The following is a 21,637-nucleotide window of genomic DNA, read 5'->3' on the forward strand; positions in this document are numbered from 1 at the left end:
CTTCTTAAATGTGAATATCTTCTGGTTTCTTTGCTCCTCTGTGACAGTCAACTGAATATCTTTGGTTTGTGGACAAAACAAAACATCATATTGGTGTTTTAGGAAACACGATCGACATTTTTCACCATTTTATGAACCAAACAACTAATCGGTTAATCAAGAAAACAATCAACAGATTAATCGATAATGAAAATAATGGTTAGTTGCAGCCCTAGTTTAGATAACAAGTAGGTTTATGAAGCTGGTGTTAGTCTGTGTTTTTCAAGACCAAAAGCAACAATGTGATCTAGGGCCGCAACGAACGATTATTTTCATTGTCTTTTAATCTGTCGATTTATTACGAAATAAATGTCTTCACCGAGCGGAACACAGAGTTGTCCATGTGGTCGAGCTACTCGCACCATGTGTTCCACACATTCCTGCCTCAGTTGTAGCCAGGGAATTAAAAAAAAAATAATTCTGATGTGGTTTCATTTATTTACATGATAGTTTTATTGACTTTATTGGATTTACTGCAGGGTATTGATATGTTGATCTGCACACTGTGGCAGAGGCCCGCTGGCGACCAGCATCCCAAAAAATCCAAGAAATCACGGGAGTCAAACCTGAAACCACCACGTTGACTCGACACGTGAAGGGATCCGAACATGGGGATGAGTCACGCTCCCCGATGAAGCCTCCGCTCGGCGCGCGCTGATTTGTCGACGCAGCGACCGATTTCTGTTGTCTCGGCTCGGCAGAAGCAGAACACGGAGGCTCGTCGTAAAGAGGAATATCCTCCTCTCCTTGTTTTGTCCTCGCTCCGGCTTTACTGCCGCTCTGCTCGGGACCACTGCGCCGTTAAAAAACGATATACAGGAAGGCCACGAACGTCTCCGGGGTCACGAGTGTTCGTGTGCACGCACGCGCACACGCACTCGCGCGCACACACACGCGCACACGCGCACACACGAATGTGCGTGAGCCGCTTAATGCGAGTCTGATGGAGTCGTAGCTAATCCGTGAAGTCTAAACAGATATCTGAGAAGAACGAGAGGGGAAACGGTTCTGTTTACTGGCTGCGTGCCTTTTCCTTTCTCATGACAACAAATCCTGAACCTGGAAGCCCACAGACACACAGACACACACACACACACACACACATCACAGAACACCTGCGTTCACATGTTGCTCTTCTCAGAACTCTTCCCCCTGAGCTGCAGTGTTTGGCCTCTGCGGTTCGCTCCCAACAAGCTGCTAGTAACTGACACCACGGCACCAGTCACATGTTTTAATTTATTTGCTTCAGCTGATTTGTACACAGTTCAACCACTCGGGAATGTTTTTGAATGTATGCGTGTTCTACTTATTCCCACGTTGAAAAGTGAAAAGTTTGATTTCTCAATCAGGGTGCGATTGGCCCGGAGGGGAGGATAACGTGGGATTTCCCCCTTTCTGGTCTACGTATCTCCACCTCAGATGAATTATATTCATCCCCCAAGTGATCGATGCTAGTTCACCAATAGACCATGTAGAAATACCGAAAAACATTTTTTATTTAAACCAAGTAAAGCGCTGTAACGTGAATAGTTCGCTAGAACGATATAAAATCCGAAACGGACCGACCGCTGTCAGTGCTCGCGTTCGTGAGACATTAGATGACATTGTGGCAATTTTTAATTTTTGTAGGAAATTATGTTTATTCAAAACAACAGGCATACTCAGAAGCAGTATACATTAAAGATACTTTATTTCTTCTTCTTCTCTGAACTCCCCCCCGGTCCCACAGAAATTAAGAAAAGGAAAATAAAAAAAATATATATATTTATACACATACATACACATCATTATATATAAATTAAAAATACAAATTAAAATAGAAATAAAAAGATTAAAGAAAATTAAAGAAACAAATTAAAATAAAGAAATACAAAATTAAAAAAGCAAAAACAAAATGCACATTGTTTGAATGAATGAAGGAGAACAAAAATTAAGTCAAAAAATAAAAATACACCGTTCAGCACATTGCAGCTAGTTAAACTATTCCTGGTTCCATTAGCCTCGATCAATGCACGACTTTTCAGAATCGTCACCAAGCACTAATATTTGCGTGCTAGCGAGCGTTCGTGTCCCACGGAGGCCGGGAGTTTGAAAGCCAACTCCCGTTAGACGTGATCGGAACATCCCCGTCCCCCCTCCCAGTTTTTAACTCCACAAATCGTCTTATTGATCGGAGAGTCTACGGACATGCCCGCAGCTCTGTGAAGCTTTGCTTGGAGCTAAATTCTAAGATTGATATATATATATATATGCTACAACTTGCTAATGTTTAACTGTGATAATAAAGTGTAACGTCTACCATGTTCCGTCACTTCTGTGGAGATGTGGGGGGGTTTAACAGGCTGTTGTTGGCGCCTCCAACCTCATTCCAGTGATTCCTCAGTGCCTATGGGCAGTGGCACTGGAGGGGGGGGGGGTTAGACCTCCCTTTACAGGGTCAGCCACGGCCCCGGGTGCACATGGTGAAACACTTAGCTGCTCTCTCGTTGTTCCACAATCCATCTCTATCTCCGTCTCTGCACTTTTCTTTCCCCCTTTCATGTCTGGACGTCTCCACGAACCGTCCCGGCGCTCGCTCCTAATGCGATGTCATGCACACGTCTGTGTGTTTGTGTGTGAGTGTAAAGACGGTTGCGCTCGCTGTGTTCCTCTGCACATGGACGTTCTCGCCGCTGAGCTCCAGCAGCAGCAGGCCTGGTACTCTCATCACACGTCAGTTGTCTTTGGCAGCTGCTGCGACGACGCTCTTACCTGCTCAAAAGTTATTCTACACCGGCTGTAAATCACAACTATGGGACTATTTTCGTCAGACTCTTGGCCGGCGGCGGAGATTATTTTCTCTATCGCTCACCGCCGGTCCCTTGTAAGTCTCTCGAAATGCCATTCCATTCCAAATTCCCTTTTTTTCTTCTCTCAGTCATCTTAAAATTAACGCAGAAAATCAATTTTCCAAAAGGACGACTGGAAATGTCTGCGCGTCGTCCTTCAGTCTCACAGAAACGCTTCAACGCTCACATCGGTCCATGTTCTCAGAGCAGAGCTGAACTCGGCTGCTGTGAGGACGTAGACTCCGATTCTTACATTTTGCCAAGGAAGGTTCCAAACTGAATGAAATGACCAGGAAGTATTTCATCGGCATCCGTGATAAGAGCCGTTTGAAATTCTTTAAATGCTTAGTAAGAGGTGCTTGGACGCCTCCTTTCCTTTCTCCTTTAGCATACGGTACACTGGAGCTTCCTATGCCAAAGGAAAGGAGAAGTAGACGCCCCACAATTCATTGCGGCAGCGATATTTAACATGACGTAAATGATTAAATCCGAAGTAGAAGAAGAGTGTGAATATGACCCAGAAGATGAAGATGTAAGTTATCGTTGCCTATGAAGCTTTTAAATCTGATGTCACGCGGTGGTAATACATCGTATGGCTGCGCTTCTTGTAGTCCATCTTCCTAAGTGTGTAGTTTCATCACGGTAGACGCACGTCAACAACATCATCCGCCTTCGCATGATATGACGTAGTCGGATCCTCTGAGCAGCGCTGTCGGCTCTCCCTGAGTCCTATGAAGCCTCCTTTACGCCTCTCCTTGACCTCGTGACGATTTCCACTGAGGTCAAGGGAATAGTAGATAGGAAGGACGATCCACCCTCAGACTCAGGTGTGATTGACCTGAGCTGTGACCCCCTGCCCTGATAATCCCCTTCTGACGAGGAGCGAGGACGACTCATGTTCCGTCCCCAGTGGCCGGGGCGGCACTCCGGCCCTGCAGCCAAGGTGGGGACCCGATCAGGCCACGCACAACGGGCACATCACTCTCTTAAAGGGCCATTGGCCGTCACAAGGGGCTGCAACCCGACCCCGCTGCCCTATAATCTCTGAATGCTAACTGGGCAGTGACACGTCACTAAGACGGGCTGAGATGTGGATCAACAGCGGAGCGAGGAAAGGGTCCTTCGCGATGTCAACAGCTGTCATGTAGAAGCGACATTATCGTGCGTTTCACTGCGATCCCGTGTTCCAAACGCCTTTTCACCGGTTGCTTCCAGTGGCCTACGTCATCTCCGTGCATCTCCCTCCTCCTGCTTCCATATATCTTCTGTCTTCTGGGGCTTCTCCCTCCTCCACCCGACCGCCCTCCCTCCACCCACATATGGGATTCACATTTGGCTCCGCCGGAACATTTTCTTAATGTGATATTATGCTACATCATCTGAGGGGCCGTTCCACTCCCTGTCACCACCCCTCGCGTGGACACAGGCCGCACGGGGGCCGAGGAGAGGCGGTCGGACGCTGTCCACGTGAGTTACGACCATTTCATTTGACACCGCTCGCGGCCACGGTCGCTCACGGCGCCTGAGAAGTGTAATCAAAACACAAACGCTGCTGACGTCGGTCTCTCTCTCTCTCTCTCTGTGTCTCCGTCTCTCTAGGAGCCTGTTGGTGGCGTGGACGTTTTCACCCTCTCCTGCTGGCGGCTGTAAATCGCCTCATGTCGAAGGTGTGTGTGTGTGTGTGTGGGTGGGTGGGTGGGTGGGTGTGGGTGGGTGTGTGTGTGTGTGTGTGCGGGAACAGAAGGTGAGAAATTTGCGGGTCAGTCGAGGTCCCTCAGGTAATTGTGCTTCTTAAACTTTTGACCCACTAAGTCCTACTTAGTGCAGTGCAGCCTGCTCCCCTTATTTCCCCCGAGAGTTTGGATTCTGCATACCAAGGTGTGTGTGTGTGTGTGTGTTACAATAAGAGTCTGAACACATGCCACCAGCCACACACAACTCATGTGATTCTTTTTCACCCATTTTGTCGCCGTTGTACTTCATCGTTGTTCCTCCACTGTTTGACAAACCTTCTCTTTTTTTAATCGTCCTATGAAATATTCATCTTCTGCTCTCCCCCCCCCCCTCCTCCCTCTCTCTCGTCCTTGTGTGGTAACTGAAACTGTTTTAATCAAACCACCAAAGCGGCGAAAAACATTCCAGAGATCAGACGCAGACGTGATGTAATCTCCATCGCCATCGCTTGGCAGCGGTTGTGTGCCAATCCTCGGGGAGGGGGGGGGGAGTCGCTCTCGGCCTCAGCGTGACGCCCGCTCGCCGTTACCTGAACACGCTGACGTCTGCGTCTCAGCGCGTTGGAAGTCGGTCACTGTTTGATTTCCCGCTGATTTGTTTTCATCGCTGCGTAATTGTTTACAGATGAAGACAAATCGGCCCAAAATGAAGTATGCACCCAGTGACTCGCTCTGACAGCCGACCCGCCGGGTCCTGTAAAAAATGTTTAAGCAAATCTAAGTGATTAATGCTTTGGGGGGTTTCTCATTGTTTATTTTATTTGACATAATTGTGAACATGAGCGAGGCTGATTCTGATTCTGTTTCCTCTGCCTGCAGCCGATGGAGGAGGACAACCCCGGCATCGCAATCTCAACTGTCCGTACGACAAAGACGTGCCCATCAAGAGAAGATGACTAAGGTGAGTTATTTAACTTTCCCATTTGACTTTTACACTCTCCCCCCCTCCACCCCTCGTTTCATGGCAGGAGAAAGGGGCGTGAAATTGGGGGTGGGGGGTCGCAGGGGGCCAGTTGTTTTTAAATAAACTAAATCTGCTAACAGTTTTATAACCCTGACCTCGTAAAAACTGGCTGCAGCTTTTGGTCAGCTCCCTCCTGACGGGGGCCGAGCGGAGTCCGTCCGGCCGGCCGGCCGGGACTGGAATTCCCATTTGCCCGCTGTGGAGCGTGTCGGTGCGTCAGCTGGTGTGTGTGTGTGTGTGTGTGTGTGTGTGTGTGTGTGTGTGTGTGTGTGTGTGTGTGTGTGTGTGTGTGTGTGTGTGTGTGTGTGTGTGTGTGTGTGTGTGTGTGTGTGTGTGTGTGTGTGTGTGTGTGTGTGTGTGTGTGTGTGTGTGTGTGGAGGGGAGAGGGAAAGGGCGTATGATATACGATTGCTGTGTCACGATCCACATGTGACGAGCGTCCTCACAGACGGAGCATCCAGGCTGCTCCCTCTTTCTGGTGGTTTCCCCCCGCCGAAGAAAAAGTGAGAGAGGGACAGAAAGGAGAGAGAGAGAGGGAGGGAGGAGAGAACAGCGCTCAGACAATCAGTGTGTGTGAGAGAGAGAGAGAGAGAGAGAGAGAGAGAGAGAGAGAGAGAGAGGTAGTCACAGGAGGAGAGAGGAGCTGGCTGGCAGATAATAGTTGGAACAACAAATCCAGTGTTGAGCAGGATCTCTGCGTCTCTCTGGACACGTCGGGCGTCTTTCTGCTGCTGCTGCTGCGGGTGAGTCCACCAGCCCGGGGTCAAACCTCTGGATCAGCTGCACATACTGTTCTTCTCCTTTTGTTTAATCTTCTCAAATCCATCCTGTAGCAGAACCTGTACTTACTTTCCGACGGACGCTCTGATTCTCTCGCGGATGGCGAGACGATGTGACGCATGTTCGTTTGCGCATTTTCCACACGGCCGTACGTGCACAGAGTTAAGAGTTCCTAACTTCTCCCCTCCGCGGCTCAGGTGCACATTCCTGCTTTTACTGCAGGTATTTTAAAAAAATGTTCTCCCCTGCTCCTCAACGAGTCCCAGAAAAACTGCAAGTGGTTGTGATTAGGACGCAGCGTGTGACACGAGGTGTAATCGGAGGAAACATGTTTGCGTTGGCGCTGGTGGGAAACGCTAATCAGGCACTGACAAGCGAGGCTGGATGGATAATGGAACTCGCATGTGCGTGTCGGAGCGTGAGTTTTAATACGGCTGCGTGTACGTATGGATGTGTGTTTTACAGGTGCATGCGTTTATGTCCGTAAGTGTGATGATTGACTTGGCCGGTGCTGCTGGACCGTGAGGCGGCTGGAGGCAGATGATGACAGATATAATAGACGCTGTGGTAGGTCGGAGGAGGAGGAGGAGGAGGAGGAGGGAGACGAGCAGCCACCTCCATCGAACTGCGAAGGAGAGCGTGTGAGAGAGAGAAGGTGTTCAACTGAAAAATGAAGTGACTACAAAAGGGGATAATTTGAGTGGGAAGAAGAAGAAGAAGGGGAAAAAAAGTCCAAGTGGGAGGAAAAACCATCTGAGAAAGAGACGGGAACAGTGAGGAGAGAGAGGCAGCGCCAGAGAGAGACACGATAAATAGGAGAAACAGAAAGAAACTGAGATGTGTGAGAGAGAGAGAGGAGGTGAGAGTGACGGAGAGGAAACATCCCTCTCCTCCTCCAGCGACAGCAGATGAGAAACAGTTTGCATCTTCACTTCAAAACCCCAAATCAGACTGATGGAGGAGGAGGAGGAAGAGGAAGAGGGGGAAGAGGAGGAGGAGGAGGGAGAGGAAGAAGAGGAGGAGGAAGAGGAAGAGGATGAAGGGGAGGAGGAGAAGGAGGAAGAGGAAAAAGATGAGGAAGAGGAGGAGGAGGAGGAAGAGGAAGAAGAAGAGGAGGAGGAGGAGGTGTGTTTGAAACATCGCACATTCAGCCAGGTGCAAATAGACTAATAATATTGTTAATCGCAATAATTTCTGGGACAATATGTCGTGCACCATAAAGTAGTTACCGGGCCTCATTTATGTGGGCGGTGTTGATGCTCTGACAAACGGATGCTCTGCACGAAGAACCGCGGCCCCTCAAGTTCCCTTCACGCCGGACGACGGGCGGGCGAGAGAATCTCTGCTGCCGCCGAAGAAGAGGCCGGGTTCCAACGTGACTCCCCTCTTCGCCTCGGGCTCGCAGCTGAAGGAGGATTGATCCGGTTTCACGCTGCCGATTCTGGCCTGCAGCTTCTGTGGTGGTGGTTTAATTGTCTCTGATGGAGGATGGAGAGAACAAGAGGAGGTGGATTCAGGATGTGACCCAGGAGAAGAAATAAGCAGTTCCTGTTTTAACAGAAACATAATGTGACACTGTGACACATTAACAACACCCGGAAAAGAAATAAGAGATCTGAGAATGTTCACACGTGTGTGTGTGTGTGTGTGTGTGTGTGTGTGTGTGTGTGTGTGTGTGTGTGTGTGTGTGTGTGTGTGTGTGTGTGTGTGTGTGTGTGTGTGTGTGTGTGTGTGTGTGTGTGTGTGTGTGTGTGTGTGTGTGTGTGTGTGTGTGTGTGTGTGTGTGTGTGTGTGTGTCTTCCCTTTGTCTCTCCCCACCGTTTCTGAGAAGCCCAAATTGTAAAGCTAACACGAGCTTAGCTCGGCTCACGCGGCGGCTCGTCATTGGCTGAACGCTGCGCTCAAATCCACGCTGTTTGTCTTATCTTTACTACGGGGGATATATTTAGTGAGGAGCTTAGGTTTTAGGAGGCTGGCGCGTGGGGCGGGCTCGTGCGTGTGTGTGTGTGTGCGCTTGTGTTTGCGTGTGTGTGTGTGTGTGCGTGCGTGTGTGCGTGCGTGCGTGTGTGCGTGCGTGTATGTGTGTGTGTGTGTGCGCTTGTGTGTGTGTGTGTGTGTGTATGAGTGACAGACCGAGAGGAAGAGCAAGTTTGTGTGTGCGTTTCAGGAGCTGGCGTCAGTAGACAGTGGTAGAGCTTGGCACTCTGCATGCCAAACCGTGTGTGTGTGTGTGTGTGTGGCTGGAGGACAGGTCTGTGGGTCTGGACCCCCCCACTCCCCCACCCCGCCTCGCTCCAGTCAGGAATCTGCCCTTTAGTTTATTAAAAGCTGGTGAAACAATGGAGGGAGGTGAGGTGGAGGAGGAGGAGGAGGAGCAGGGGGGTGGAGGGGGGGATAGTGACTCATGACATAAACTCTGAGCTCAGAGGAGCAAATCAGAAAGTGCCATGATGATGATGATGATGATGATGGAAAGAAGAAGAGATGGAGGAACGGAGGAAGGATAATAATAAGAGACTCTACCTGTCATTTTTCCCTTAATCCTCTGTCGTCCTTTGATGCACCTGTTTTCACTGCATGGCAGCGGGAAGTGAGGGGGGGGGGGGGCCTTCATAACCAGGTCGCCCAGTGCTGCAGACAGGCTCCGTCCCCCAGCACAACAACTGTGTACTCAGCTGCCAGCTGGCCCGTGTGATGAAGCATCAGAGGATCCTTCTGAAGATCTGGCTCCTCGGCCCCATGTGCCATCACACACCAGCATCCCAACAATGTCCAGGGCCCCAGAGCAGCAGCCCCCCCCCCCCATACTGTACTGTGTGTACATACGTGTGCAGGTTTGTCTGTGTGAGAACAAACAGGGGATATTTATACATGCTCCCCAGCGCTCAGAACAAAGTGACTGATGAATTCTGTCCCAACACGACATATGGTCCGAACGGTGTGGAGGCTTTTTTTACAGTCACAATGTCCCTGTTTCACTTTTTTTCACTCAAGTTAAGAGTTTTCAAATATCTGGTTTTGTCTGACGAGCAGTCGACCAACAGTTTTTATTAGATAAATAACCTGAGCAACTAATCAGTCATATCAAATAGTTATTGGTTAAGTTCATGTTGCTCAACATATTGATGTCGATTGACCAACTAAAATTATTTCCGCACTAAGAGCCACAATTATTTCTTGATTTTAATTTATCTTCCTCATATATTTATAATTATTTGTGGAATTTAGCTACAGTACATTCGCAGTGGTAGGTCAGTGTGTGTGTGTGTGTGTGTGTGTGTGTGTGTGTGTGTGTGTGTGTGTGTGTGTGTGTGTGTGTGTGTGTGTGAGTGAGGCACCGTTCCCACTGTAAGAGAGACATCACAATACCTTGCGCCCCCTAAGCTTTGGAATCACCGTCTCATAACTCCCAAAGTCCTAAAGCCTCCGACCAGAGAGACGGTGGTTTCTTTCTGACCCCCCCAGATATTCTGAACCCAGACTGGATTTTTTTCTGTTGTTGTTGCAGATACTGGGGCCTCGTTAAACGACCTGCCCCTCGGCGATGCTGCCGAAGCTTTATCTACGAAAATTAAGAGCGGAATGTAGAAAATTTGATTTGCTCTATGACATACGATATGTCTGTTAATGAGCAGTAAACGCAGATGTACAGATTGGTCTCCACACTTGATATGTGTGTAGTTACATGTGATACTTCGACCTGTGGTCCTCCTCCTCCTCCTCCGGCTCGCTAACTAGTTCTGGGAATTCCACGTTGGTCGGTTAAACCGAAAAAGAAAAATTCTGTCGGTTTTTTGGGGGGTTGTTGTGCCAAATTACTGAAGGTATCATCTGTTTCAGTAAAAAGCAGAGCCAACACACAGCCTCTAGTGACTGATGTAGTAATGTCACTCACCATGTCGCGTCAATCGGCTGCTGAGAACGTTCGCCCTCTGCAGCGTTAGCTCACAAACTCGCAGCAGGTTTGTGGCCATCAAGTTGAACATTTAAGATCCCGTTTTACAAGATTCTTATTTTACAGCACGTCAGTTGGAAGCATTTAACTGGTCCGCTGGCTGGGGGCGAAAACATTGTTAACGTGAGAGCTGTCACAGCCGCTTTCGCCTGGGACCGTTTTTAAAAGACTTCGAGCTGTAAATCCACAATCCTTATCATTAGGGCCCGAGCGCCGACCAGCAGGAGGCTGGCGAAGGCCCTCTTGTTTTTGTCAATTATTTTCTGAAATTCAATTTCAATTATCTTACCTCTTACCTGTCAACACAAAATTCAAAAAGACATTAATTTGCACTACTTGTTTTGGATGCACTTCAAACTGGGCAATGTTGACAAAGCCAATTCAGGACGTGTCCCCTCTTCTCCAGCCAGAACAGAATCCCACTACCACCTCCTTCCTCCTTCCGACTCTTGGCTTGATGAAACTAAAACCTTAACCCTGACCTCAGTCAGTGTCTTGTCCCAGACTAAACTCAGATGTATCTGAACCTTTGCCTTCCAAAAAAATCACTCGCATCATCAAGTTGGAATACTTGAACTTTTCTTGTCGGAGGTTTGTTGGATGGAGCTTATTCTTCCAGTGTCGCAGCGTGAGGTTGTTTACTTTAGTCGAGCTGAGATTTCCAGTCTAATTCAGAATGACGGACCTGTGCCCTGCGGACCTGTGCTGCCAATGAAGTCAGGACCCAAGACAGATCCAGGATAGATACGCACTGTAACGACCTTGCCGGTCAATATGCTCGGACAAGATGGTGGACAGGAGGATCCAGCTGGTGTTTGTGAACGCCCAGGGCAGGGAGCTGGGTGAGCGGAGGCCACCTTGTCCCTAATGCTGGCCCGAACCTCCTGCTTCAGCCTACAGTACAGTACAGTACAGTACAGTACAGTACAGTGCAGTGCAGACGGGCGAGGCAGCCTGGCATCAGCACTCACTTTGCACACTCCCGGTGGACAACAGTGGACTCACTCACTCAGATACCATCTCCATGTATCGTCCTTAAAGCCCCATTATCCGAACCAGCTGCCGTTCGTGGCTACCTATTGAATCACCAGCTTCCAAAGCGTAAGCGTGAGTCACCGAAAGAGACGCTAATTATGATGTGTGGTCCCCTTGTGGCGAGGGACGTCCACGTTTGCATCGCGGTGCAGTTACAGTGCAGCAGGGCACAACGGGCAAATGACAATCAATGGGAAAATCATCCTTAGGCGGCACGATTGGGGCGCATTCCACATGGGCGCATTCGCCTTGAGCAAAAAAGACGAGTTAAAAAACTAAAGAGATTCACCTTAATGTTTAGGTAGCAACAGTTGCCCCCTGTCCGTTGGTTGGTTGGTTGGTTTTATTTGTCAGTTCGTCAGCAGGATTACCCAAAAAACTAATGAACAGATTTCCTTGAAGCTTGGTGGAAGGATGGAACGTGGATCAAGAAAGACCCAGTTTAATTTTGGTGTGGATCTGGATAAAGGGGCGGAACCAGGATTCTTATTTTTTAACATTGTGTGATGGGGCCTTTTTGAAAACATTTTCTCCTGATGAAAACTAGATGGATTCTATGAGTGTGTGAGGTTTTTGTGCAGCTTGATTGAATTTTCAGGACCGTTGGCTGTTGGCAGAGCGCCATTTTAGTTTTAACATGTTTTCACCATGTAAATCCCTTTTTATTGGGAGACGCTACAGTCTCTTGCTTCAGTAAATAGTACTTTGATTATTAGCAGATTTGATTGGGAACGTTTCATGTCCACCTCCTTTTGGTTCCTTAGTTCCTCGCTGTGTTCACCAGCTGGTCTCTAACCTTGTCCTCCGTTTGTCCGCCTGTCTGCTGCGGAGTAGAGGACGGTGAGTTTGAGATCTTTTCCAGTACAAACAGCTGCGTGCTGATGCCAAACGTGAGGCTGCAGTGAGAGTGATCCGTAAAAAACCAAACCCACAAGATGCTGAAACTCGAACTCCACAAGGAGCTACAGGGAGCAACAGGGTCCAGTCGTTGTCGGGGTTCAGCTCCACGAGTGGGAAACCTCTTTGCTCAACCGAACTCTGATCGCAGCAGCTTCAGGACAGGCCTTGCCTCTAATAGGTGGCCCTGTTTTGTAGAGAAGTCCTGTGTGAAAAAAGTCTTTACTGTGATTGAAAATGTTCTCACATGCTGCACCTTTCTTAATAAAATTGCGCATCACAAATTAAACCGACTTCGCAGGAAACCTGGGGACCAGATAGTTTTATTGCATCATCGCTCTCTGGGCGTATAACGAAGCTGCCATGTGTAATCGGCTCTATGACCGAGGCCACGGGGCACAAACATTAATGATAGGCGAGGGTTTAGGGGGTGAAGGGGTCAATATAGGGGCCCGACAGCGAGGCCCAGTGGCCCCTCACAGGTTAATCCAGCCGTGCCTCTACTCGCTCTCCTTGATTCCTTGGAAACCTCATGTTGATTTCATCCGTTAAATGACTCTATAGCCCAGACTGCAGGCAGCAGAGATGGAGATACCAGTGGTCGTTGTCATGCTATAGGTCAGGTCCGACTGGCCCGGGCCGGAGGTGCTGATGGGCGCTGGCCGTACGAAGAGACGACTGGGCTGTCTGCTGTGCTAAACCCTGCAGCACACATGTTTCGACGGGCCAAAGAAACATCTTGGGGAGTATTTATTTTAACAGGCCAAATGATACTTCTATTTCTCTCAGGAGGAATGTTAAGGTTAAATGATTCCCCTTAGAAAGAAAAACACAGGGGTTGGAATGGGGACGGGGGAGGGGGAGGGTATAACGGTTTCATGTGAACCCGATGGATCCCGTGATTTCGGTTCAAACGAGGGAAATGTTGCGGTGAAGTGGCGTACGGCGAAAAGGAGACGAAGCTCAAGTGGGAGCTTCGGTAGAATACGTGCTAATATCCTCGGCTTTAACGAAGCCAGACTCGAACTTACTTGCCACGGCAACTCGGGGCACAAGGCCACTGACTTCACATGCACGAACAGATCTATTACTGTACATCATAGTGATGAAAAGAAAGAAGATTTCCCTACATGAGGTTATTCTCGCAAAATGATGGCGAGTTAGCATCTGATGCTGTGTCCACACCAAACACATTTTCGTGACTGATTACTCGTGCAAGTTTGGCCCCAGAATTATTTTTGCTTATTTCTTTATTCGTGTGCTTTTTGTTGTAACACGAGGGAGCACACGAATGAACAGACTAACTTCTTGGCTCTTCTTGCGCGTCGGGAGGATTCACGTGGCCCAGCGCCAGTGACACAAAATTCGCGTCCAATCACGCCTTTGCATTGACTTCGTACGTAATCTCGATGCTCAAACAATTCGTGCCGCGTTTGGAGTGAGCGCATCGCAACAGGTAGCAGCCCAGTCTGCTGCAACACAAAAATAATGGAACTATCTAAACATGTTTTCTTTGTTAAAGTAGCCCCAGTGTTAAAACTGAACCTGCTGTCACTCTCAAACATATCGACTGATCTTAATACAGAGAGAAATGTTAAATAAAATCTTATAAACTTTTTCACTCTTCTCTAGGGCTGCAACTAATGATGATTTTCACTATCGATTAATCTGTTGATTATTTTCTCGATTAGTCGATTAGTTGTTTGGTTCATGAAATGTAAAAAAAAAAAAAAATGTTGAAAAATGTTGATCGTGTTTCCCCAAACCGAAGATGTTTTTTTTTTTCTGTTCACACAAAAAAAATATGTAGTTTACTGTCACAGAGGAGAAAAGAAACCCAAAAACATATTCACATAACTTTTTTTCCCATAAAAAATACGATGAACTGTTGCAGCTCTTCTCTGATGTGGCCAATGGTTTATGTTTGGTTTAAAACACTTAGCAACAAAATAATCATATGTCAAAAGTTATTACTGGAGAAACATTGTCTTCTTAGCACTGTATAATATTCTACTATACTCAACCATGAGGAGGCTGTTGACAATGTGCAGATACGTGTAGCTTCAGCTCCGTAGTTTCCTTCATCAGACGAGTATAAATCAAATCGTAGAACAAGTTTGTGCACAAACTAAATAAACTGCTGCAAAACCAATTAGTCAAGTTACTCCCCGACATACATTTACCGACAGTCCAACCTCCGGACCACATGGTTTTTTTGTGTGTGTGTGACTACAGTTCATAATCATAATATTTAAGAAAACAAAAAAGAGAAACTGGAACCACCAACCTCCATCATTACGTTTCCCCGTCTCACTCCCTGACCCCACGTGTACACGCAGCTAATTCACAACACATTGCCTGTTAGCGACTCCGTCTCCGCCAGCAGCGATCTCCTCTCAACACGCAGCCTATTGTCAGGAGGACAATAAAACTGTGAGGCTGGAAAAAGGAAAACAACTGCATGTAGTGCTGCGGGACTGGCAGCGGGGCCGCGGCCATGAGGCGGCTTGTTGGGGAGAGTGATTTGTTTTAATGAAAAAGTCCTCGGTGGGGAGAGGAAAGGGCCCCGGCTGCAGGCTGTTTGTGAAATGGCTTAAGTTTCTCCTTCTGTAATAAAAAGTGCCAGGACTTCATGTGTCTACGTGTGTGTGTGTGTGTGTGTGTGTGTGTGTGTGTGTGTGTGTGTGTGTGTGTGTGTGTGTGTGTGTGTGTGTGTGTGTGTGTGTGTGTGTGTGTGTGTGTGTGTGTGTGTGTGTGTGTGTGTGTGTGTGTGTGTGTGTGTGTGTGTGTGTGTGTGTGTACGTGTACAAGGGAAGCCGCGGAATTAAGGAGACAAAGTAGGCAGCCAGGTCTGGAGACACACACACACACACACACACACTCTCACTCATCAAACAGTTAATCACCGAAATTGGCAAAAAAATGAGAACTTTGTGTGGAGGTCTCTTCTAGATCTTCGTCCACCGACGTCCGGCCGTGTGATCGTTTCTGCAGCGCCGCTTACACAAGTTCCCCTCTGATGCCTCCCCTTGTTTGTCTCCTGCTCTCAGACTGCGGTGGTGGATCCAGACGGGCGGGGGATGGAGCGGCCCGGCGAGGGCGACCCAGCTCCCAGCGCCTCTCTCCCTGCAGCTCGCCGACCTTGAACCGCGAGAGAAACAAGAGGGGAAACCGCAAAACAAAACAAAAAGGGAAACCGCAGACGATACAACAAAGCCGGCGAGAGCCTCGGGGCGGCCCCCCGCCATGAAGCCTTCAATCTCCGCGGGCCCCCCCTCTGGCCTGCTGCTGGTCCTGGTGTGCTGCCCCCTGCTGGGCCTGGTGCAGTCGGCCGGCGGCAACAAGGCCAGCGGCGACAACGCGCATCCGCACCTGGCCGACTCGGACCCGGAGCGATGCATGAGGCACCACTTTGTGGAGACCATCACACATCCCATCTACAAGTGCAACTCCAAGGTGAGAGGTGGACACACACACACACACACACACACACACAAATACACTTCGAGACGCAAAGAAAACCCCCGAAAAAACACAAACTCAAGAGTCATTTATCTCACACACATTTTATTTCTCTCTCCGTCCTCCAGTTTGACTCTTATTGCCCCTCAAAGTCTCGTCCGTCCTCCCACCGCTTCGTCTCCATCGCTCTGTCATTTAGACGAGTCACGCTTTGTTTCTCAGGGACTCAGAGTGTGTGTGTGTGTGTGTGTGTGTGTGTGTGTGTGTGTGTGTGTGTGTGTGTGTGTGTGTGTGTGTGTGTGTGTGTGTGTGTGTGTGTGTGTGTGTGTGTGTGTGTGTGTGTGTGTGTCTGTGTCTGTGTCTGTGTCTGTGTGTGTGTGTCTGTGTGTGTCTGTGTGTGTGTGCACGGTGCTGGACGCGGGCCACGCTGCAGACATATCCTGCGCCTCAGCTGGGACTCGGCTCTGGCCGAGGTGGAACGTCTCGCTGTCGGTCCTGCTGCCTCTCTCTCTCCTACAGGGGCCAGGGGGAGAGAGAGATGTGCTGAGGAAAGATCTGTTGCCTAATGATGTGGAGGAGTGGTCGCTGGTTCTGTCTCCAGCTCCAACTTCAGGCTGCGTCCACACTGATCCGCTTTCAGTTTTAAAAACTACATTCTGCAGAGTTTTCCAGCTCCTAGAACTCGTTTTAACACACTTCCTGTCAGTAACAGTTCCACCCACAGACTGTAAATAAAGATGGACGACGCGTCTCCTCTTTCCTCCCGTCGTACGAAAATTCTGCTATAATATATCTCCTCTGACGCCAGTAGGAGTCTGTGCACTCGTGATCACGCCCACACACGCGCTCTCGACCAATCACGAGTCAGCTGTCAATCATGCCGCCTCGACAAACAACTCATTAAAACCCAAACGTATCAGGAACATGAAAACTCTTTGGAAACATTTATTTTGATCTGCTTTGGTTGTTTTTAAGTGCGGTCCATGTCCCATCTGCTAACATGGAGGGGGCGGGGCTTATGCGCTATACTGCCGCCAGACTCCAGGGGGCGATCCAGAGGGTTTGGCTTCACTTTTGGGAGCTGACATCCCTGCTCTTACTTTTCTTCAGTACTTTCTGTAACAAAGCAACAAACTGTTGAGGAGACGATTTCTCCCTGATGGATAAATACATGAATCCTCTCAGTTTCCTGTTCGTTGTTCCAGTTGTTCCTCGTCCGTCTCTTCAGTCTGTGTTAATGTTCGTTGCCTCTGGAGCTCGTCGAGCACGAGGCCAAAACCCCAGATCCACGCAGGCGTCGCAGGGCGGGAGCTCCGTCCTCGGACTCCTCCAGTCTTCTGATATCTGATGCTTCAGTCCAAACTTTCATTTAAGTGTCGATTCAATGAGAAGTCGACTTTGTGATTTTAAGAACTACAAACTACAATAAAACAACTTCTCTGCTGATTGGCTGACATCACATCTTTAACATCACAAAGTGATTTGATTCTGTCACAGGATTCAGATAAAACACCTAGAACTTAGATACTTCTCGCTTTGGATCCGGTGCTGGTTCTGGTTCTTGATCAGGTTCTGGTTCTGGTTCACTCCCCGGTTCCAGTTCTGGTTCAGGTTCAGGCCCCGGTTCTGGATCAGGTTCTGGTTCTGGTTCACTCCCCGGTTCCAGTTCTGGTTCAGGTTCAGGCCCCGGTTCTGGATCAGGTTCTGGTTCTGGTTCACTCCCCGGTTCCAGTTCTGGTTCAGGTTCAGGCCCCGGTTCTGGATCAGGTTCTGGTTCTGGTTCACTCCCCGGTTCCAGTTCTGGTTCAGGTTCAGGTTCAGGTTCTGGATCAGGTTCCGGTTCTGGTTTTAGGATCAGGTTCTGGTTCTGGTTCAGTCCCTGGTTCTGGTTCTGGTCCCGGGTCAGATTACAGTTCTGGTTCAGGTTCTGGATCAGGTTCTGGTTCTGGTTCAGTCCCTGGTTCTGGTTCTGGTCCCGGGTCAGATTACAGTTCTGGTTCAGGTTCTGGATCAGGTTCTGGTTCTGGTTCTCTCCCCGGTGCCGGTTCTGGTTCTTGATCAGGTTCCGGTTCCGGTTCTGGTTCTGGGTATGGTTCCAGTTCAGGTTCAGGTTCCGGTTCAGGATCAGGTTCTGGTTGTGGATCAGGTGCTGGTTCTGGTTCTGGTTCCGGTTCCGGTTCCGGTTCCGGGTCAGTTTCAGGTTCTGGTTCTGCTTCTGGTTCCGGTTCTGGGTCTGTTTCCGGTTCTGCTTCTGGTTCCGGGTCAGTCTCAGGTTCTGGTTCTGGTTCCGGTTCTGGGTCCATTTCCGGTTCTGGTTCTGGTTCCGGGTCAGTTTCAGGTTCTGGTTCTGGTTCTGGTGGTTCACTGGACCACCAGACCAGTGGACCACCGGACCATCGGACCACCGGACCACCGGACCAGTGGACCACCAGACCACTGGACCAGTGGACCACCGGACCATCGGACCAGTGGACCACCGGACCAGTGGACCACCAGACCACTGGACCAGTGGACCACCGGACCAGTGGACCACCAGACCACTGGACCAGTGGACCACCGGACCATCGGACCAGTGGACCACCGGACCAGTGGACCACCAGACCACTGGACCAGTGGACCACCGGACCAGTGGACCACCAGACCACTGGACCAGTGGACCACCGGACCATCGGACCAGTGGACCACCGGACCAGTGGACCACCGGACCAGTGGACCACCGGACCACTCGGGTGATGCCTCTATAGTGAGTTCTAGGAGCTTCCTCTTCGTCCTCATGTTAATATCAGAGGAGGAGGAACTGAGCTGTTTGATCGTCAGCTGGGAAACAGACAAATGGTCTTAAAGTGGCGACAACACCGCTGATGTCTGAACTGTGTGTGTGTGTCTGTGTGTGTGTGTGTGTGTGTGTGTGTGTGTCTGTGTGTCTGTGTGTGTGTCTGTGTGTGTGTCTGTGTGTGTGTGTGTGTGTGTGCGTCGCCCCGTCGCGGCCCCAGACAGGCTTTGGTCAAAGTGGGAACACGGGTGGCGACACGCAGCAGCTGACAGAAGGACGTGACACAGGAGTCTGTTTAGGGAGGTGACAGGAATGTGGTGACCCACAGAGGAATGTCAGTCAGTCAGTCAGTCGGTCGGACAGACGGACAGACGGACGCTCACCACACTGATAAGGCCAGCGTGTGTGTGTGTGTGAGAGAGAGCTGGGATACAGCGGATCACTCTGGATTAAAGAAAAATAAAATCAAATGTGAACCTTGTGCAAATGGCCTTGTGTGTGAGCGTGTGTGAGCGTGTGTGAGCGTGTGTGAGCGTGTGTGTGCGTGTGTGTGTGTGTGTGTGTGTGTGTGTGTGTGTGTGTGTGTGTGTGTGTGTGTGTGTGTGTGTGTGTGTGTGTGTGTGTGTGTGTGTGTGTGTGTGTGTGTGTGTGTGTGTGTGTGTGTGTGTAGCAGGTGTAGATGTGTGTGTGACTGGTCTGGTTGATATGTCTCAGTTCGCAGGTGCAAGGCCGAAGCCGAGAGACACACCTCTCACTCCCAGACTTCGGAACACTGCCTCATTGTGCACAGTGATATTTCCCGCTCTCATCCCGAAGGTCACGACTGCGTGACTGACTTTATCTGTTTCCTCCTCCTCCTCTCGTTGCAGATGGTGCTGCTGGCGCGCTGCGAGGGCCACTGCAGCCACACCACGCGCTCCGACCCGCTCATCTCCTTCAGCTCGGTGCTCAAGCAGCCGTTCAAGAGCACCTGCTCCTGCTGCCGGCCGCACACCTCCAAGCTGAAGGCGGTGCGGCTGCGCTGCGCCGGGGGCACGCGCATCACGGCCACGTACCGATACATCCTCGCCTGCAACTGCGAGGAGTGCAGCTGAGCAGCGGCGCCGCCCTCGGGACTCTCACCACGGCAGCGCTCCGTCTCGGACCCTCGATCTGCGGCTCATCCGGAGCGATTTCTGTTTTCTGGGTTGATTGTTGGATCAGAACATTCCCCCCCCCCCCCCCCCCCCCCCCCTCCCGGAGGACCGCCGTCGTACCAACCCCCCCTCACACACACGGGCCTCAGAGTTGACCCTCAAACAGAACACGCCACATACCCTCTTCAAGTCAATCAGTGTAAATCATCAGAGGCACATTTTTCTGTAGCGCTCGAGGCCAAACACCACAAACTGCTGCTCCCTCGGGGGGGGGGGGGAGAGACCCTCCTCGCTGCAGAGGCCTCCGTCAAACTCATAACACGCAGTGAGAGAAACTCATTGTTAGAAATATGTATATCTGTAACAGGCGTCGTCCTCCACCGTGCGTTTGACGACAAAATGAAAAACCAACAAAACGCCTCGTTTAAAAAAAGCAGCACTGGGAAAAAGAGACGAGTCTCCAGGTGAGAGAAGACACGTGATGAAGAGGAGGAGGAAGAGGAAGAGGAGGGGGGAGGGGGAGGAGGGGGGGGGGGGGGGGGGAGCACCTGCGCTGATTCACCCAATAATATTTCACACGACTCATCTGGCGGCGTAAAAATAAAAATAAAAAACACAGAGGAGAACTGAGGATGAAGAGGAGGTGGCGTCTTCCTCTCCGCACCGACACATTGCGCCACACGTATCCCAGCGGAGAGCTCTGTTTCCTGGGCGCTCTGCTCCGACCTGGGCCCCCGGGCCCCCGGGCCCCTGGGCGGCGGCGGCGTCCACAGACTGTCGAGGCCGTGGAGTTGTGTTCAACTCTCCTGTTTGAATCTACGTGATGTTTCCCGTCGACGTCATTTGAAACTAGGATCCGGAAACTGAACTGTGTTTATGACTTCTCTCTTGTTGGTCCGTTGTGTTTCATGTGTTTCATGTGTTTCATGTGTTTCATGTGGTTTCACTGTGGTTTCTTCTTCTCTCATTAAACAAAACAAACGCCTCTACGACAGGAGAAGTTCCTTTTGAATGTGAACAAACTACATATTTTATTTTTATGTTTTATGGAAGCAAAAAGAAAACACCACAATCATTTTCCGAAATTGAACCCGTCTCTGAAAACTAACTCATGATGTTTAAGTGTTTTACTTTGGAAAAAAAAAACCCCCAAACATCTGTCTGACTTTTATGTGGTTTTACATTTCGGTCGAAAATTACCAGAAGATTATTTCAAGTTGTGCACAGGATTCTGGTTCAGTAACAATAATTCATATTGTGTCCGGTGTTCAAAAGCTGCTCAAGAGATTTTTGAATAAAAAGAAGAAAAAAGAAAAAAAAAATCTGTCTGCTTTCAAAGTAGATCGTGACAGAAAAGAAAATCCTCGGAGTGGAATCGATCAGACGTTCGTCCTCTCGGGTTTCGTCCTGTCACTCACATCGACAAGTCGCCGGGAACATCGGGAAACCGTCTGGAAGCTTCAGACTCGGAGCAGGTTCAGTGATTCAAACCACACCGTCCAAGTTCAGGTCGTGAAATGTTCCAGAGATGTTGTGTCGAGGCCGTTTCCTGTCATTTCTGTGCACTTGAACGCAGCACGGGAACAAACAGCAGACAAACATTCACGGCACAAACACATTGAATTTCAAATTCAAAGTTCACAATTAGGACGTTTCCTCCACAGACAAGGTGACGTTTCTTCTGATTGTCAGTTTGTGGAACTGTTTCCATGGGACGTGGGACGTCTCTCAGGAGATTTCACTGGCAGGAAAAGTTCCGGACATTTAGCAGGATTACGTTAAATAGCAACAACTGCTGAGTCAGTTTAGCAGAGAGGTCGTGACCCGAGGAAGAGGCCGTTACATTCTGGAGTGGATCCGATGAAAAGGGAATATTTATTCACATTATTTAACGTTGGCCTTTGTTAGCACTCTCTGAGTTCCCTTCGACTTCCTTCATCTTGGCATTCCTTTGCTTCCAGACATTATTATACCTGTGAAGAATGTAGACGGAAAAAATAAAATTGTTAACCTACTTAAAGAAAAAAAAATCATA

General features: G+C 49.4%; 1 protein-coding gene across 3 annotated transcripts; it reads left to right on the forward strand.

Annotated features, from left to right (window-relative positions):
* The first annotated feature begins 94 nt into the window (after positions 1–94).
* LOC118282835 (norrin cystine knot growth factor NDP) lies at positions 95–20,093 on the forward strand. 3 transcript variants are annotated; one of them, XM_035604327.2, is made up of 5 exons: positions 95–4,334; positions 4,467–4,534; positions 5,420–5,501; positions 15,282–15,687; positions 19,336–20,093. In XM_035604327.2, the coding sequence occupies exons 4-5, from the start codon at positions 15,478–15,480 to the stop codon at positions 19,558–19,560; spliced, it is 435 nt and encodes a 144-aa protein (XP_035460220.2). In that variant the 5' UTR covers positions 95–4,334; positions 4,467–4,534; positions 5,420–5,501; positions 15,282–15,477; the 3' UTR covers positions 19,561–20,093. The 3 variants fall into 3 exon arrangements, with proteins under 3 accessions (XP_035460220.2, XP_035460219.2, XP_035460221.2); XM_035604326.2 differs by having other exon boundaries at positions 95–4,534; XM_035604328.2 differs by lacking the exons at positions 95–4,334; positions 4,467–4,534; positions 5,420–5,501 and adding an exon at positions 6,151–6,307.
* The last annotated feature ends 1,544 nt before the right edge of the window (positions 20,094–21,637 follow it).

This window comes from Scophthalmus maximus, chromosome 14 (assembly GCF_022379125.1).
Source record: "Scophthalmus maximus strain ysfricsl-2021 chromosome 14, ASM2237912v1, whole genome shotgun sequence".
NCBI classification, from domain to species: domain Eukaryota; kingdom Metazoa; phylum Chordata; class Actinopteri; order Pleuronectiformes; family Scophthalmidae; genus Scophthalmus; species Scophthalmus maximus.